Source organism: Melanostigma gelatinosum, assembly GCF_949748355.1.
Source record: "Melanostigma gelatinosum genome assembly, chromosome: 13".
In the NCBI taxonomy this organism is placed as follows: Eukaryota; Metazoa; Chordata; class Actinopteri; order Perciformes; family Zoarcidae; genus Melanostigma; species Melanostigma gelatinosum.
Genome location: NC_136646.1, coordinates 17,965,200 through 17,984,385, shown reverse-complemented (window position 1 = coordinate 17,984,385; position 19,186 = coordinate 17,965,200). Strand labels below are relative to the sequence as shown.

Genomic DNA, 19,186 nt, shown 5'->3' with positions numbered 1-19,186 from the left:
AGCAATACATCAATACTTCAACTTGCATTTGAATCAAATAGTTTTAAAACATATATTTTTGCATCTTTTATTTGAATAAAAGTTCTGAATTATTCTTCCCACCACTGATGATTGGAAACAAAGACAGTGACAATGGGGTGCTGAATTATTTGGTTTAAGTAGATAATACAGTGAAACCGATCAAAAGTTCACTCGTGAGATCAATCAACGTAACCAGACTGTGTTTTGTGTTCGTTTTCTCATATATTTTACAAGGCAGCGTCAGAAATATGGTGTTGATGGCACGAGACTGCCATCTGCTGGTCCACATAGTATTTGTAAATATATGTCAAATAATTAGATTCAACCCTCCAGTAAAAACACTGTATCTTCCACGAGTCTGAGTATTTCTTTCGACTCATTCGTGTCTTTTGTTTTCACTACTGGTGTTGTTTCTCCACCCTGAAGCTCATCGTGACCACGTCCTCGATCCCAGCCTGCAGCTCATCGTGCTCCTGCACGGCGGAGACTCCTTTGGGGGTCCCGGTGAGGATGAGATCCCCCTCCTCCAGGGTGATGAACTCGCTGATGTAGCTGATCAGAAAGGGGATGGAGAAAATCATCTGGGAGGTGCAGCCGTCCTGCCGCAGCTGGTCGTTCACCTTCAGCCATAGCTTCACATTCCCGGGGTCAGGGATGCGCTCTTTGGGGATGAACTCGCTGATGGGGCAGGAGGTGTTGAAAGATTTAGCCAGGGTCCAGGGAAGACCCTTGGCCTTACAAACGTCCTGGACGTCCCGGGCTGTCATGTCCAAGCACAGAGCATAGCCTGCAACGTGCTCCATAGCGGAGGACTGTGGTATGGCCGTGCCCCCTTTGCCGATGACCACTCCTAACTCCACTTCATGGTGCAGGTTGCTGGAGTACCGGGGCACCAGGATGGAGGAGCCCTCTCTGACATATGCAGAAGGTGTCTTCAGGAACAGGATGGGCTCTGTAGGAATCGCGTTGTTCAGCTCTTTGGCGTGGTCCGCATAGTTTCTCCCGACACAAATGATCTTCCTCCCCCATTCCCAGAATCGAGTTATATTTCGCGCTGTCATTGTGGAGAAACGTGACGGTTTCAGCCGCTCTGAAGCTGTTAGCACCAGTTTTAACTAAACTTTGACCGACCCCACTCTCAGGTCCCTGAAGCAAGATCATTTACCTACGGAAAGCCGAAACGGACAAACAGTAAACTAAAAACTCAAATCAAAGCTGTTATAGCTATTACATTTGGGATGTTTATCACGGCTAAATAATACAGTAATTATCCCTAACATGTACTTCATTGTATATTTATAGATTCGTCGTAAAAAATAGTAAACACTCAATTTATTGCTAATTCTAACTGATAATGGCCGATCTACTCCCCCAGACTCGATTGGTGGAGCCTGGCAGCTTAAATGGGACGAACAAGGAAGTACAGATCCAAACTTCTTTGGTTTACATTCCACTAACGTGAGAAGGCCAAAGCTGCTGTTGTTATGTTATTCAAGTCACTAGCGGGGAGTGCCTGCACTCTACTTGGAGCTGCAACAGCCTTCAAATTCGGTACGTCACTACGACTTTTCAGTAAGCAAACAGCTATCTTAGCATGTTAGCATGTTATCTTAGCATGTAGTTTCATTGGACGTTAACTAGTTACGGATTGCTAACATGTTTTAATTTTGTTGTGTCTCAAGTGGAAGGACAGTCACATAACACAGCTGGCCTGTCTGGCATTTATTACATAACCTCCTCCAGTTAGATCTATGCGGCGGCTAAGTTAGCTAACGATAGCCGAACAAAATGTAATCATTCAGAAGTTGGCATTGAAGCTAACGTTGTTTACTTTATGTTGTCGCCATGTTAGCTTAAATGATCAATACTTGTCCTGCCAATGGCTGCTGTGTAATGCCTCCATTGCATAATGCCTTGCGTCCAAACATGTCCGTGGAAAGGGTTAAAGGAATATTATGTAAGAGTGACAAAGAGTCCCCCGATGTCAGTCTGTCAAATATTGACTTGTACCTTCTCATGAAGCCCCTGTGGAAGTCCAGGCCCAAGCAGCTGCCCTCCTTCACAGCGTAGTGAGGAAGTCCTCTATGGTGGAACAAGCAAACATGAGGATTGAACTTCTCCCAGCACTCAGTGACAACTACATGTACCTGCTGATCGATGTGGACTCCAGGGAAGCAGCTATTGTTGACCCCGTGGAGCCAATAAAGGTGTGTGCATTGTTTTATGCTAGATTAGATTATAATCAGAAAGTGGCTGCATTTTTTTTTTTTTTACTTAATAAGTACTGTTCAAACATTTTAGGCACTTTTACTTGGGTGTTTCCATTCTATGCTACCCTGTACATCAACTCTATATTTCAAAGACAAATATTGTACTTTTTACTCATTTTTGATGACCTAAGACAGAATAAAATAGCAAATCCTTACATATGATAAGGAACTGTCAAATATAATGCAGTTTCACTTGATAAATGTCTGCCATTTGATATGTGTGTGCTTTCAACAGGTTATAGAAGCTGTGAGAAAGCATGGTGTAAAACTCACAACTGTTTTGACCACTCACCACCACTGGTAAGCATCAAGTTAATGTTTTATTTTAGTTGTGCACTAGCTTCCATTTGTTTACTGCATCATGAGCGCTTTCTGAAAACTCTTAAACCAGCCAAAAATGCCCGTATGCTGAGAAACCATTAAACCTGCATGAAGAGTCTGCTGAAGAGTGTATTACTACACACTGACCATTTTCTCTCCTCAGGGATCATGCTGGTGGAAATGAGAAGATGGTCACGCTAATGCCAGGACTGAGGGTCTACGGAGGAGATGACAGAGTTGATGCTATTACAAAGAAAGTTTCTCACTCCAACAATATCAAAGTAGGACCATCAAACTATCTATTCTACAATCCAAACATAAGCCTGAAGTGACGAGGATGTTTGCTCACTGGTGTCATTCTTCTCCAGGTTGGATCACTCAATGTCAAATGCCTGTATACACCATGTCACACAACTGGTCACATCTGTTACTATGTGACAAAGGAAAAGAGCACAGAGCCACCAGCTGTTTTCACAGGTATGTCTGATCACATTCGCTCGGACATACCGGAGAAAATAAAGTCTCACTTAAATCTGTCAAGCTTGACCAATAAGTGTTGATGCAACCTCTGTAACAAGTCGGCCCTCTGAACCTCTAAATGTCCCAACGACACTCGTGTTTATTCCCATGCAGGGGACACGCTGTTTGTGGCTGGTTGTGGTAAATTCTTCGAGGGTACAGCCGAGCAGATGCACAAAGCCTTGATAGACATTCTGGGAGGCCTGCCTCCTGAAACGGTAAATATATGAACTCCCCCTGTAATGTCAGCGTAAAGGGTTACTATTGAAAGTCTAAACATGCCACTGAAGTAATTTACAGAAGATTTGACATAGAATCTATTTGAGATGAGACAAAATAGATTCAGAGATTAGATTAAAATGGAGATATGTGATGCATTTTCCAGTTAGGGTGTTGAAAATGTCGTTTTCTGATAAAGTATAATAAAATTGTGTGACAGTGACTAAACACGGTGTGTTTGTGTTTTCAGCGTGTTTACTGCGGGCACGAGTACACCGTCAGCAATCTGAAATTTGCGCGTCATGTGGAACCGGACAATGAAGTCATTCAGAAGAAGCTGGCATGGGCAAAGGTACTAAACTGATGTGTCATATCCAATCAATTATTGCCTCAATCAGCCTCTGAAAATGTTGAAAATACAAACATCTTTGCGTCTGTATGTTTTCATCTCTAGGAGAAATGCAGCGATGGAGAACCCACCATTCCATCCACTTTGGCAGATGAATTCACATTTAACCCCTTTATGAGAGTAAAGTATGTAGAGCATGATTTAATACGAATTATGAATTATATTCTACTTACTTACAACATAAATATGTGTCTGTGTAGTTTGTTTAGAGCTGATTACAGCGCTAATAATATTTCTTTTATGTTTAATTCAGGGAGAAATCCGTGCAAGACCACGTAAAGCAGACATCCCCGATTGAAACCATGAGAAGTCTCCGGAAAGAAAAGGACGGCTTCCGGTTGCCCAAGGAGTGATGTCCAGTGCATTCATGCTTCTTAACAACTGCTTACAACACCTCAAGCTGTTATTAGTGTAATACAAAATGTATATCTGCATTTCATCTTCAGCGCCGCTATCAATAGATCCTCTACATTCACTCTGTCATGGCACAAATTCTTTTATTATAATCAGATCTAATATGGCTATAAACTTGTTTTGGGTTTATTTGGTTTGGATCACGCTCGTGTGATAGTTTTAAGGAATATATTGCCAATAATTTAACGCTTAAAATGAGAAATACATGTGTTAATCTGTAAATATTAGCTTTAGAGTTTTGAAATCGGTTTAGGATTATTTTGTAATCCATTCAATTTCATGAAGTGTTAGAATACAAAAAAGGGAGCAGCTTGAAGAACAAATGTAAAAATGTCTGTAAATTGATTTAAAAAATAATTTATTTTCCTGTGAAGATTCACATCAGTGCTTTATTGTTGAATGTGTCCTTATGACATTCTTTTCATATTTTCTTGGGAGCTGTTACTTTGGTTTATTATGTGAAATTCGGCACAAGCGCTATTTGATGAATAAATAAAAAGCATGTGAGCAAAGCATTGGTGTGTCAGCATTAAATGTTAGATACTGTGAATGTTCTTTACCATATTAAGTACAGTCTCACAAATAATATTGTATATTATATGAGAAAAACAATAAAAAACATTATTTTAGCTCTGTAGAAATAAAGGTATTGTGTCCAATAAGTACTTCAAGTAAAAGTACGAATTTTGCAAAATAGCCCAATTATTCATATTACTACTTTATATATGTTTAAAAACTAGGTTGTTATTCAAAATTGTGCTTATCTGTAGTACTTCTGGTAATGATAGATGTTTAATTTCATTAAAGTATTTTGAGTCCGCATTTAAATCTTTATCATTTGGAAATCACAGATTTTTTTAGAAATAGTTTTAAAATATATTTATATATATTTATTTTCAAACAAGTCTAACACACACATTATAATAAAGTGATCAATAAATGAAAACTACGATCTCACAAACATCACCGATCATCGTTGAATGTTTCCGGCTCGATTAAAATGTCTTGGATTTGACACGTTGGTTCGGTGATGTCGCGATAACTTCCCCGTCTGATTAGCGTTTTAGAATAACGTCACAGCCGGACAAGGATAAAACAACCATATCGTAGGAACCATTAAATCGGAGGTAACTGTTTTTTTCATTTTTTAAAATATCTTTAAGGTCAAGCTGTAAAATAAATGAAATACACAAAATACATTACAAAACTATTTTTTTCCCCCAATGGAGTGGTCTCGTGTGACGTCACAGTTTAGCTGTCGGCCATGTTGGAGTACATGTTGGAGTACACACAGCCACTGGCATGCACGGCTGAGTCGCAGAACCTATCGATCATGGTGAACTTTTGTGCTGTCTTTGGTTGTGGCAGCAGAGCTGATAGAGACAAGAAATCATTCTTTGGTTTGCCAGCGGTTATTACACATCAAGGAAATTACACGAAGGAGCTATCCAAGCGACGTCGCCAGAAATGGCTGTCGCGCATCTCTCGGGATATAAAGGAATCGAATTTGGGGTACACTCGAGTATGTGCGGATCACTTTATAAGTGGTCAGTGATTTTATTTGCAAATTCGTTTGTGAACAGTATTTAATAAAGGAAATATAAATTAAACATGGACATGAGAAGGTTACCGAAGCTTCATCGGCCCGTGACAGCAGTCGGTGCCAGAGATGTGTCGAGCGTGTACAACAGGCGAAACACAGAGATGCAGCCGCAGCATTGCTTGATATCAGTTTAACGTCGTATCATGTATATATATATATGTGTATATATATATATATGTGTGGGGGGGGGATGAAGTTAGGAGTTAGTTGAAAGTGAATTCCTACACACACGCACACAATGACATGCACGTACAATGTAAACAAACACACGTGTCTGTTTGCGCTGAGTAAACATTGAATATTGCTAAATATCGGACCAGATCTGTATATATTTACTCTTCCAATGACGAGATGAGAATTCTCGACGACCGTTGCTTTGACGTCTCGGACCCATCCACTGACAAACTGATTATAAGCGTCGAGCCCTTTGTAGCACTCCAGCTCGTCTTTCGTGTAAGGACTGGGGGTGTTCACGAGATACGTGTAGATGTTGGCGTAGTTTACCGATGGAAGGTAAGTAGGATCGGCACTGAAACGATCTGCACTCATCGTATAAGGATCCAAGTTACCAATAACCTTCAATTTGGCAAGGTAGCGAACCTTTGATGCACTATCCAGTGATTCAAAGTATGGTATTTTCGCCGCACTTCCTTGTTTACTCGCCGCCATGGAGGATCTGTATGTACTCCAACATGGCCGACCGACCTGGTAACTAAGGAGATCGTGACGTCAGTGAGACCACTCCATTGCACTTGTGCAGTTAATTTGTACATAACCGACTGGGGGACCAGCCCTTTAAATAACTGGTTTGGGGAGAAAAAAAAGCAAATTTATTTGTATTGCAGGGTGCAATTTCCTTGCGTCCACTTTTACTCTTTATTGATGTTTATTTTCTGTCTGGTATTCTTGTGACTGCCAGAGCATTTTTATTTACATTTAATAATTTCGTTTGGACATACTGTATTTATACTGTACAGTTTCTCTCTTGCTTACTTTTTGCAGTTGGATTCTACACAATTGATTTACTGTAAAATGCAATTGAATTTAGTTTGTGTATAATTCTGCACTTTATTCACAGTATTTTGAAATAGTCGGATATGTTGCACTCGTAAATTGTACAAGGGTTGAAATACCAGTTTACATCACTATTAATGTAAATTGCTGATTTTCTTCTCATAGTGATAAGCAGAGAGCTTATAACTGAACATCAGAGTCAAGATTATTCAATAAAAGATATGAGTTTAAATCAATGTTCTGTTGGACATATTCTTCTTATCTTTTAAAAATAATTTACAAAACAAGTGGCTACAATTAAATACAGAATTTTATTTGTCAATATACATAAGGCAAACATAAACAAGGAATGATAATATTTTGCTGTTATTTCAGCAAACATTTTCAAAGTAACAGGTGCCACACAAATAATTAACTATTTATACATTTATTTATACACCTTTTAAAGGGCAATCAGCAGTATAGGGGCACATGAAAAGATCACATAACTTGGTTCGGATTGATCATTGTGTCCATTGTCTACGCCCTTGCTCTGCTTGTCAGGCACAACAACTTTTAGACGCGGAGGAAAGTGGTTTAAAAGGTTATTGGCTTCATCAAACCAGCTTATATTCCACTTTGCCCACAACCCTTCTCTTCTCTCTGAAGAGAGACAGACATAGTCTAATATATTTGGACGGTTCTGTCGTCAGTGTTTGTTGAAAATTCTCAAAATAAATCATGGATTGTAGCAAAAGCTTTCTTCACCACTTCATAGTGAGTCCGTTTGTCATCTTCTCTACAGTGTGGTAGCGAGTGTGCAGCAGCTCTTTGGCTCTCTCCTCCCCTACACTGTGGAGCCAGGACTGGTACAGCTCGACCACGCGGGTGTCATCTTCTGGCAACAGGGGGCGCTCTGCCGTGTACAGCTCCTCAACCTTCTGGAGAAGCTCCTTGGGGTTCTGACCAGGTAAGGGCTTCACCTGTCCACCACCGTTTAGACAGCCTGAATATTATCAAGAGAACAGGAGACACACGCTGGGTTTATCTTGTCATTTATCCAACTGATAAAAAGTCAAAGAAATAAACTCAACTTATACAACTCAAAATATATGCTGTACTAATGGAGCAACAGAGCAACGCCACACATACAGGAGAAGTTCACATCTGCATATTTCCATTTACCTGATGGACAGGCCATAACTTCCACAAAGTGGTACGGCGACTTCCCCCTCTTGAGTTTCTGCACCAGGTTCTGGATGTTGCGGAAGCCGTATGTGGAAGCAAAGGACAACAGGACAACTCCATCTTTCTCTAGAGTCACTTCCTGGAAGTCTTTATTCCTGTGGCAGAGGGGTTGCGGTGGGAAAACCGGGCAAGGCGGAAATTCTTATACACAAGACAAGTAAGCTGGTGCAATTCATTTTTAAACAGATGGTCTGCCCTTCCTCTCAGCCTGCACACACAAAGCTTCACAAACATTAATTTGTACCGGACTCAAGCTTCACTGTTCCACCAACAAAGCAGTCAAGCTTCTTAAAGCTGAGACGGACTCACCGGAGCGTCTTGTAGGTTAGATCCTTCACTTCCTCTCCAAACAGCTGCTTGGCTGCATAGGTGAAGACATGATGGAGGTAACCCCCTGACCCGCTCCCAGAATGGCTCAGGAACTCATCCCCACTCACACTGCTGAACCTGGGTCAAGAATAATGAGGTAGTGTGTGTGAGTTCATCTCTTCTTCTGGGGATTCATGCCATGGCTAACAAAAACAAAATGTCACTTAACTTACATTGTATCTAGCGGTGCAGGTTCCACATCATTAAGAGACATGTTTTTCTCCTCCAGCATTTTCTGAACCTCTCCTATGCGAGACGTGAGAAAAGCATTTAAAAGTATAAAAGAGAAGATACGCCACGTTCATATCGACAAAGAGCATCATAGGAGTTGTTTCTGAACCAGATGTGATGACACAGTCCACTTCTCGAGTCTCAGCTTCGTTCAGGTAGAAGTCTGACCGCGAGGCTTCAAGTTTCTTGTCAAAGCAGGGCATCACTGCTACATGGTAGATCTGCTCTGGACTAAGCCCCTAACAACACACAGACAATACACAACTCAATACAAAATTATATATAAATATATATATATGCAACATCTGATGTACAGGTTTCCTGGTACCTGTTGTTTAGCAAAATAGCCTTTAACTAGGGACCCCATCATCTGCTGGGGGGAGCGAGTGGTACTAATGTAGGGAAGAATAAACTCCCCGTGGGTCTTCTCTGCATAGCAAATCCAACCTGAGCAAAACACACATACACATACAGTGAGAGATGTCTTTGAGCAAACACTGATATCATAAGAACTGTAATCATTATTACACTGAAGTGACCGACACTGCCTTTTGCCAGTTATTAAGCACATCGGGTCAGCTACATAGAAATGAATAACGCTTGAATCAAATCTAAATATGTCTGCAGTTTAGAAAGGCACTGAAAGCTTGTACAGTAGAGAGCTGACAAGAAATGAGGGGAGAAAAGAGGGTTTCAGAGGAATACCTGGACAGGCTGACGTCAGCATGGGCAGACTCTTGCCGTCCTGCTCCTTCCTCTGGAAACGCTCCACAAACTCTCTCTGGCTCTCCAGCAGGCTGAAGGTACGACTGAAGCTCGTGTCAAACACATGATGAACCCCTGCGATAACGATAATAATCTTCAGAAGTGTCCGTGTCTGCCTGAATCAACCGCTCAAAAGAAAAGGCAACACTTGCACTCACCAAGGTCTTTGAAGAAAGAAGTAAGCCTCCTGCCCGCCTCACTGCTGCTGAGCTCAAAGCGGGCCGCGAGCGAGGCTCTGGACTGCGGTGACACCGACACCACCACCACCACCTTCTGCTCTGTGTCGCTGGACTGTGGAGGGAGTTCAAGTGACGAAATACAGCGACACCCAACATTATTGCCACCACATTCCCAAAAGCTGCAAAAGCGATCATAACCAGACACAAACTACACAAGCATTCAACAACATAAATCTACCTCGTTGTTGCGCAGCACTTTGAGGAGCTCTTCATGGCTCTGCTGAGAGATGAGGACGCTCTCAGCTGAGGTGATACAGCCACTGCAGGCTAAGCAGTCATTCAGCGTGATCTTCGCTTTCTCCAGCTTCTGCTTACCACCGTCCTGCAAACAGAAGGCAAATTAAATCAAGGTAAATAGTGGTGCAATGTTACTTCACACACAGGTTTTGATTAAGCTGTGACACCCACCTGATTGACTTGGACGTAGCTGCCGTCATCTTCTATTTGAATTCTGGCCACAGATTTGCCGTGTTTCTTCTCTACTTTAACAGGTTTGACACATTCCTGCAAAACATAAACTACATATGTAAAGCAAACTGCAAGACACTTGGGTTTATTTCCTTCTTTATGAACATGATAAACACAGCAGGTTACAACACCCAAAGGCTCCTGATAACAACAAAGGAAAGAGAATAAATAAGTACATAAAGAAATAATATTAAAGATAAAACCAGTAATAGATGGGAACACTCGACCAACATTTCTAGACAGATTCATTTAAGTCATTTTCTTCACTATCTGACAATGACTCGTGCTGCATTCGTTGTTATTACCCAACATTGCTCCTTCACTGTCGTTACATCATTGCTAACATTAGCAGCAAGCTAACTGTGCAGCACGCCTTTGATGTTTTAAACGTCAGCAGGTTTTGAGATCAGTTACACTAATTAGTTAACACTGCATCGTCATTAGCATTTACCAAGAGGGGTTCATGGTTGCGTTTATTTTGTAGCTCAAACAGCAGAACTGAGTGGGATAGCTATCGGTTAGCTAGTGACGTTAGCCGAAGCATGCGAGCTATTTCAGTACGTTTTCGCTATCTGTGAAATGAATCGATACCGTTGACTGGTCCTCTTTGAATGGAACCGATGATATAACATTTTATATTCAACTACCTGAGAGGGGGTGATAAAGTCGTCGAGATCTGTCAACTGCAGCACACCGCTGAACTGAGAAGCCATTTTCACTGCCGTAAAGTGTTTGTTGTTTACTATTGTGTCGTGAAAGCGAACCTTGATTCAACTCCTGCAGAGACAAACATCATTCATCAACCAGATGTTGCTGTGCTTGCCTGTCATCTTTTACAGAATGGATTTAATTAGTTACCCTGAAATAAATAGGAATTATAGGTATACCATATATTCATAAAATAAATCTAAACAACACATGCCCAATGGCACTAGTTTTACATTTTGTAAGTGTAAGTGTTTCCCTGTAAACTGTATCCCTAACTGTACATTTTTTTATTTGTTTCATATTTATTTTAAATTGCATCAAGCATGCAGCATTGTTTCTCTGTGCAAGTAACCCTGCAAGACAAATAAGTGTCAACATTAAAAAGATTTTTGAACCGTTCAGTAAATGACAAGTTGCTACATGGACTCACATAGGTTATGTTGAAATGAAGGCTCTTGACTCACAGAAATGATAGTTTAATGGATCATCATCATGGGTTCCTGTCAGAAAGGAGAGACAGTAACTAAAATTGTGTATGCAAGCTCTTGGTTTTGGATGTTTCCCATGTTTAATAAAGTATCTCCATATTACTGTGTCCTGATCCACATCACAGCTGCAGATAATCTTTCAAGTATATTCTAACAGCAAGAGCAAAATATACATGCATTATCACTGTCAAAAAAGTGAAACATTCTTAACAATGAAATATTCACAACATATATGAATAGATAATGTATATGTATAAATATAAATATATTTAAGACCACATTTTGAACATTTTTTAAGGTATTTCACGTCAGTAAGTTTTCTTGTTGTCTCCTCTCTGTCGATTAAAGACACGCGCGCACGCGCCCTTTTGTTGTTATGACTACGAGGTCGTAAATCCGCCATGTTTTCCCTCCTCGTAGCTGCGTTGCGACAGAGACGGAGAATTCTAACGACATGAATGTAGAAAATAATCATACGGCAGAACCAGAGAGTGAGCAAACGACCAACGGCAGCGAGACGATCACCATCCAGACAACACTGGGAGATGAAGGTAACTCTCTTCATAGCTGAAACAACACTGAAATGTGTATAAAATAGTGCGTTTGGGCCTAGCTAACTTCCTCCATCGTGAAACGTTGCTAGCAGCTAGCTGCATTTAGCAACAACATCAGCTAGTTTGCGTCCCCGCTGCAGCTTTTACTCAGATTGGAAATCCAGCCAGTCAGCAGTATTCCGATACGTTACAGATGTCTTCAGCATCGATACTTCATGAAGTTGTCCCGTTCTGTAATGTAATTTATCTTTAGTAATTTATCTAATGTGTAACGTCACGTCTCTGTGTTGTTAAGATGAAGATGTGCACAAGTGCGGACGCTGTCAGTCCGAGTTGTCCACGCTGGAGGCTTTCATCCAGCACAAACTGCAACACAACTGCAAACGTGCGGAGGAGGCACGAGAGGCGGACAGCCAGGAGGCCGAACAGGAGGTATGAACCGGGACGTGTGGGTCTATATTCGGTGCACACTACCATCCGAATAGGGAGAAGAATTGTTATTTTATTGTTTTTTTTGGTTGTCGTTTATCGGCATTTTGCCAGGTTACTGCAGCCAATGGAAGTCTTTCTTCAGAGGTGAAAACAGCTGACGGTGCATCTTCGGATGAACCCTTGAAGACTACTCATGGTGGGTCAACATTAAGACTAAAAACTTACTGTTTTTGTCAAATAATTAGATTTGCAAAATCGTGATATGTTTTGTTGTTGTTGGAAGTAATGCCTATTATCATTTCCCACAGGCAAGTTATTCCGATTGTTTATTTTAACACACTCGGGCCCAAACCCAGGGACAGTTAGTTTACTACCATTTAAGAAGCATTCGATTCATTTGAGAAGCTGAGACTGGCAAATGTTCAGTATTTTAGCTTGAATTGAAAATAAATTGCTTAAAAATATTTTGTTGTTGATCAACATTTTATCTCAATTAGATTTTGGATCTGCTGGGGGACTGAATTGTTATTTATTTTAATTTTTTTTCACACAGACCCGTTGGGTCGAGGTCGCAGGAAGAAAACTGTTTCACTCAAAGCCACCGACCACTCGGACGGGACTGAAGGATCCTTATCTGACAATGCTGACGGTGACAACAAGCCTGTTTACAAAGTCACCCAAGAGGGACGCTACATTTGCCAACTTTGTGACAAGTCGTTTAAAACAGTGAGTCGTATAAAGTATGTGTCTTTTATCAGGAAATGTTGGTTGTATTTTCTCACGTAAGTAACTGAGGGGAGTTTTCCTAATTGTTAGAAATCCTTTTCATGAATGATACAAGGCAGGCTATTTATCACAATCTATGTGTCCAGTGTTGTCTTTGTAATACGCTCTATTTTCACCAAACAGACCAACATCTTGAGAACTCACATGAAAACTCACAGTGACCAAAAGAACTTCTCATGTGACCTATGTGGGACCTCCTTTCGCACTAAAGGCTCCCTGATTCGTCACAACCGTCGTCACACTGGTACAGACAGTGAACATGGACTGTTTTGTTGTTTTTGTCTTGATTTAATGTTCTCTGAAATACATTTACCCTAATGATAACACAACTTCCTTCCTGTTCTCTTGCAGATGAGCGGCCGTATCGCTGCACCCTATGTGGCCAGTCCTTCAGAGAGTCAGGGGCCCTCACCAGACACCTCAAGGCCCTCACACCATGCACAGAAAAGATCCGCTTTGTTCAGTACAAGGAGATCTTGGTCAGCAAAGATGGAATACAAAAAGGTCAGATTCATACTGCAGGAGCATATATACTGTATATGTATGTATGTATGTATGTATGTAATTGAGTCACTGACAGGTCTGTGTGAATTGTGCAGGAGTCGTAGAGGATGGCGTTGCAATGGCTGCTCAGCAGCATGTGGTTGTGGAACAAAAGCTAGAGGAGCAGGAGATGGTTGAAGCTCAGACTGCTGTCGTCAGTGTGGTAGAGGCCGATTCCCAAGAGGTTCTCCATCAGGTTCACTTCACAATGGAGGTCAATGGAACGACACAGGAGCAACAGGTGAGGACAGAAAGGGTGCTACATTTTTGTAATGATAAAGGAAAAGTGGAGTTGAGTGTTTCAGTATGAGATGGTTCTGCTTGTAACTCTAATTCAACCTTTTTTTTTTCTGTGTTCCTGTTGCTCTGAATCTGACCAGGTTGTGGTAGAGCAGTCTCAGGCGGAAGCCCTGGCTGCTGCTGCAGCAGCAAGCGACAACCTCGTCTGCGAGGCCATCATCGATTCTGGCTTCGCACTGGGGACAGAGGAAGCCGTGGTTGAGGAGACCTCGGAGGAAACTGAGGAAATGGAAAAAGAGGTTTCTGACTGTCCTGATGTTGATGACAATGCCACTGAGATCCAGGTGAAGGAAGAGTTTGTGGAGATGGAGACGGAGGTAAGGATGACAGTAATTAGTAATGACCAGTACGTTTACTGTATTGCTTTCTGCAGTTTGTCCTTTTTAAATATTAGTTTGACATTCCTCTAAAAGTACTAGAACTGACTGCTCAAAAGTCAAAGTCAGCTTTATTGTCAATTTCTCAATATCTACCGAACATACAGAGGAGTTGAAAAAACGTTTCTCTCCAGTCCAACATATAAAGTGAATACAGATAATAAGGTGCAAATAGATAGAAAAACATTTAGACAACATTATATATTAAGAAAAACTATCATTCTGTATTTAGCAGCAGTCAGACATAGGGAGTCTTAAAAGACAGGAGGGAGAGAGTTCAGCTTCCTAACAGCCTGGTGGGCGAAGCTGTTTGAGAGTCTGGTGGTGCGAGCACGGAGGCTCCGGTATCTTCTCCCAGAGGGCAGGAGGCTGAAGAGACTGTGTGAGGGGTGGCTGGAGTCGCACACAATCATGGCGACGTTGCGGGTGAGGCGGGTGTCATATATGTCCTGCAGGGAGGGGAGTGAGGCACCAATGATCCTTCCAGCTGTGTTCACTATGCGCTGCAGGGCTTTCCTGTTGTAGTCAGTGCAGCTTGCACCCCACACAGTGATGCAGTTTGTCAGGATGCTCTCAATGGTGCCTCGGTAAAAAGTGCTGATTACAGACTCCAAAAGTAGAGCAACAAAAGATACTTCTCAACATTGAAACAGTGTCATCGTTTGAGTCGCTCGCAAAAACTAAAGGAAACAAAAGTTTTATTTCAGCATCGACTGATCAGTTCTGGAAACATTTGAATTGGCTCTCAGCATGAATTGCTTTCGTGTTCCAATCATTATTTGCACTCAAATGTTTATTTCTCTGATGCCTTGTTGTCTTCTTCTGCAGGAAGCAGGTGATGGACTTGCTCAAACATTTAAATTGTACACATGTCCGCACTGTAATCGCTCCTTCAAGGGACTGAATTACTTCCGCTTTCATGTCAAGGGCCACTTGGGTAAGTCCATAACTATCAATGAAGACTCGCAGCATCACTCTATGCTTCCCTCTTATCATCTTTTTTTTATTGACTTTCATCAAAAGAAAGCAGTTGATGGGACACTGACCGAATTTAGAAAAATATTACGTTGAAATTTATGGACTTTTTGTTGGTGGATAAATATGTAAATCTTCTCTGTGTATACTTTCTGTTTATGCAGGTTACAAGCCCTTTAAGTGCACACTGTGCCATAAGGAGTTTCTGACTGGTTACCTGCTGAAGAAGCACATGGAGATCCATCTCAGTGAGAGGAGGTACAAGTGTGGCGAGTGTGGCAAGCTGTACAAAACCATCGGGCATGTACGAGAGCACATGAGGGCGCACTCGGATGAGAGACCTTACCGCTGTGCCAGATGCAACAAGGGATATAAGACGAAGGTGATTTTTAGAGAAGAAGTCTTTGTTGTATGAGGCTACGCTTATATTTTGTAGTTTAGTTTGTGCCATCTCTAACATATCTCTTTCGTCTTGCTTAGAATGCCTTGCAGGTGCATCAGCGGACCCACGATGACGATAAACCGTACGTGTGTCAGTTCTGCTTGAGAGGCTTCAGGGAGAAAGGTTCTCTGGTGCGACACATCCGCCATCACACCGGGGAGAAGCCTTTCAAGTGCCCGAAGTGTGGGCGCGGCTTTGCCGAGCACGGGACTCTCAATCGGCATATGCGTGCGAAAGGTCTGTGTCATTGACACACTACAAGAATTAACTACTATTTTCAGCGGCGATGAAGATGAACATCATTAACACAAACTGTGATTTCGACCAGGAGGTTGCCAGAAGGATGATTCCAGCGAGCATCCGGATGTGATAACGGAGGAGAAGGCGTCAGTGGACGGCCTCGCTACAGCAGCCATGATCTCAGAGGATCCTCATGCCGTCCTGGTGGAGTTCTCCTCGGTGGTGGCAGACACACAGGAGTACATCATCAAGGTGAGACACTAGGAAGCAGGGTTTAGAGAAAGTGATGTTTCTCTCCTTCCATCACAGCTTCAAGGTGCATTTAAGGGGAAATCATTTGCACGCGCTTCTTGTTCTTGCAAATTATTAGCCCACAGTAAAAATGAAAGAAATGAATGGATATCACAAAGCACTTAGCATCCTTCAAAATAACAATTCTGACTAAAGATAAATGTTCCGGGTAAGGGGTCGCATTGATGGCTGCAGGAAACGATGGGGTTGAAGGTTTATTGATCGTGAAAGAGGCTATGTAGGTGACATGCATGACAAGTCTTAAGCACAGCAAGTTCAACTTTTATTTAAACAGCATGCCTTCACAACGTAGAACTATGTTTGTTATGGCTGGATTCTGTCATTTTAATTTGCTCTGCTTCTCTCATATCCACCTCTAGACTCAAACGGAGGAGGAGGTGAAGGAAGAAGAGGTTACATTCATCCAAGACAGCCAAAATGAGGTCCGTAGCCACAAATACACACTCGCACAAATAAGAACAATCATGAGCAGTAGCAGAGTGGGAGAATCTCACCGTTTCTAAAATTGGGTTGATAAACAAATATTTGTAAGTGCTGCACCAAAGGATAGTCGACGACTACTTACTAAAGAAATAACACATTTTACGCCAATTTTCATGATTTTATAACTCTCCTCCCTTTTTCTTCTATTGAATCCTGCCAGATGGGAAACCAGATCATGAAAGTGGTGCAGCAAATTGTCAGCCAGTCGCACGGCGCCGGCGGCACGGGCAGCCACCAGATCATCGTGCGCAACATGGCGATGAACGAGGAGAGCGCATCCATCTCGGACTGCGGCGACACGATCACCATCGCTACACCCGAGAGCCTGACGGAGCAGGTGGCCTTGACGCTGGCCTCCGCCATCAGTGACGGCACGCTACTGGCCACGGCGGGCACCGTGGAGATGGCGGGCGCAACAGTGACGATGGTTACCACAGAGGAGGTGGAGGAGGAGGGAATACAGATGGTGCAGCAAGAGGAATATGTCATCACCTCCCCAGAGGAGGTGGAGATTCAGACTATCATTGTATGATGGAAGAGGATGCGGACTATGGACTGATGAATTTTTGCCGGACTGAACTTTGTGTAGCTGATTACTGTTGAGTTTATATGAGCCTCGTCTGAGATTTGCTTACAAAACAAAGGCCAAAGTGTTTAAAAGGTTTGGAGTTCCACAAATAGACGCGTCTGTGTGGAGCGTAAAGAGTGCGTGTGCACGAGGACTACTTCTATCATGGATCTTCTGTTGATTGATTTACTAAAATGAAGCACTGCATTCAGTATTCTTGCTAATTTCAGACTATTTAGGTGCATACAGCTTTAAGATAGGGCCGGTAATCTTGATAAACTAGTATTACAGTTTTTATAAACTGAAACCCAGCCCAGTGTTTCCAACTCTTTTCCAATGTAGCCTTAAAAGTCCCTGAATCTGGGGAGAAAGTCACCACGTCTGCAACACTGACCCTTTAGGCCTCCCAACATGATCACTATGTGGACATAAACAACGAACATGGCCGTCGTTGGCACCCACAGTTGTTAAGCTAGCACTTTGAGGAAGACTCTTATGCAATGAGGGCGCGCTGATAGGCTGATAGGCCATCCAATCAGTTCATTCAGGCCGAATGAATAAAACGATTGGATGGGCTTATTATCATGCGTCTTTTATTTTTCCGTCAGAGCATTTGATTTATTGATTGATGACGGGATGTTAAAAGCATTTCAACCAATACAACAAAAACAGATTACCAACCGTAACTTTAAACGAGCCTGACCCCCGTGCAGCTTCCCTTAAGGTGGTACAAACTGAACGTACAGCTGTTGTTGTAGGTCTCGGTTCTTTGCTGCAGTCAAAAGTGAAATTCCTTCTTACTCTTTTTTTTTTTTTTTTTTTACTACCTAAAACGGCATCATTCCATCGCAGCTTCCACCTCTACAGTAACGTTTTGGAAGTCTTGGGTTTCCCTTTTTAAAGACGATTCCCAAACTGTGCGTTCGTGCCTGCCTGTTTAAGGCCATCCAAGGAGAGTATAGACTCCCCGTGGTACAGTGCTTATTCATAATGCTTATTTAAGCACGACGGATACACCAGCCATTAAGATGTGATCAGTTTACCGAAGTGGAGTTTACATCAAATAAATGCTATTTTGTGATACACTTTGCTTCCGTTTGTCTCCGTTCGATATCCTGTTTTTGTCATTGTGTGAGAAGATTGCCCGACCGTTCAGTGATTTTCTGTGATCACATACATGGAGTGGAAACAACCACACAGCTTAACATTTGTCTTGGTAAACCCCAAATGTATTCATTTTAGATGGTATCAAGCCACTGTAGCTCTTACTATTACAGAAAGAGTTGAGTTGTTTATATCTGGTTGTTTCCCGTCTACTCATTCATAGTTCTGCTTCCCCAAAGTCTCCCTAACTTTAGTGGAAAAACCTGAACATCAGCCCATTTCCTGCCTGCGTTGATCACTGTGATGTACTAAAATCATGCAGTATCATTGTCTTATTATCATCCTGTGTAGCAGTGTTGTTTCCTTTTTGTTTTTAGAAGTGTGTGGCTGTAGAGTGAATGTCACATCATGGCAATACCGCCTGCTTTGAAACCACACGCACCTGCCAGGTAAAGCGGAGCATCCTCTGGGACGGGGCTTGTACCGACCGATGTCATGCTGTCAACTTTGCAGTCCTACACTAAAGCCGCCATAGCTTAGACATCACAGGTAACCTTGAGCGTATCTGCGGGCTACGTCTCTGTAACTGCTGCTCCAGTGCTGAGGTTAACACAGCCGCTATAATCAGAAGTGTCCTCTGGCTGGTACGCCACACACTGGTTTCTGGGTCACTCCTCAGCCCTCTGAGAGGGCCCCATCTACATGAGCAACCGAGGACAAGTGAGGCTGGGAGAGAGAGAGAGGGAAAGGTATTTATAGAAAAATGGGGCTTCGCAGTACCTTTT

At 42.2% G+C, this 19,186-nt stretch overlaps 4 protein-coding genes across 5 annotated transcripts; 2 read left to right on the top strand and 2 right to left on the bottom strand.

Moving 5' to 3' along the window:
- Positions 1–223: 223 nt before the first annotated feature.
- fahd1 (fumarylacetoacetate hydrolase domain containing 1) lies at positions 224–1,172 on the bottom strand. The gene has a single exon (XM_079282730.1). The coding sequence runs from the start codon at positions 1,080–1,082 to the stop codon at positions 420–422; it is 663 nt and encodes a 220-aa protein (XP_079138856.1). The 5' UTR covers positions 1,083–1,172; the 3' UTR covers positions 224–419.
- A 259-nt stretch (positions 1,173–1,431) lies between these two features.
- On the top strand, positions 1,432–4,685 carry hagh (hydroxyacylglutathione hydrolase; the record flags this gene model as incomplete). Of its 2 annotated transcripts, none has more annotated exons than XM_079281453.1 (9): positions 1,432–1,572; positions 2,044–2,228; positions 2,527–2,591; positions 2,776–2,893; positions 2,981–3,089; positions 3,246–3,349; positions 3,601–3,702; positions 3,805–3,884; positions 4,013–4,685. In XM_079281453.1, the coding sequence occupies 9 exons, from the start codon at positions 1,506–1,508 to the stop codon at positions 4,110–4,112; spliced, it is 930 nt and encodes a 309-aa protein (XP_079137579.1). In that variant the 3' UTR covers positions 4,113–4,685. The 2 variants fall into 2 exon arrangements, with proteins under 2 accessions (XP_079137579.1, XP_079137580.1); XM_079281454.1 differs by having other exon boundaries at positions 1,506–1,593.
- Positions 4,686–7,142: 2,457 nt separating this feature from the next.
- On the bottom strand, positions 7,143–10,802 carry narfl (nuclear prelamin A recognition factor-like; the record flags this gene model as incomplete). The annotated part of the gene is made up of 11 exons (XM_079282363.1): positions 7,143–7,775; positions 7,955–8,112; positions 8,327–8,464; positions 8,560–8,632; positions 8,727–8,856; positions 8,946–9,064; positions 9,323–9,457; positions 9,541–9,673; positions 9,800–9,943; positions 10,030–10,125; positions 10,737–10,802. The coding sequence occupies 11 exons, from the start codon at positions 10,800–10,802 to the stop codon at positions 7,534–7,536; spliced, it is 1,434 nt and encodes a 477-aa protein (XP_079138489.1). The 3' UTR covers positions 7,143–7,533.
- Positions 10,803–11,706: 904 nt separating this feature from the next.
- e4f1 (E4F transcription factor 1) lies at positions 11,707–18,291 on the top strand. Its single transcript, XM_079281802.1, has 14 exons — positions 11,707–11,836; positions 12,135–12,271; positions 12,383–12,467; positions 12,825–12,997; positions 13,181–13,301; positions 13,409–13,561; positions 13,657–13,841; positions 13,981–14,217; positions 15,106–15,214; positions 15,417–15,634; positions 15,733–15,931; positions 16,023–16,186; positions 16,606–16,668; positions 16,890–18,291. The coding sequence occupies exons 1-14, from the start codon at positions 11,740–11,742 to the stop codon at positions 17,259–17,261; spliced, it is 2,313 nt and encodes a 770-aa protein (XP_079137928.1). The 5' UTR covers positions 11,707–11,739; the 3' UTR covers positions 17,262–18,291.
- Positions 18,292–19,186: the final 895 nt, after the last annotated feature.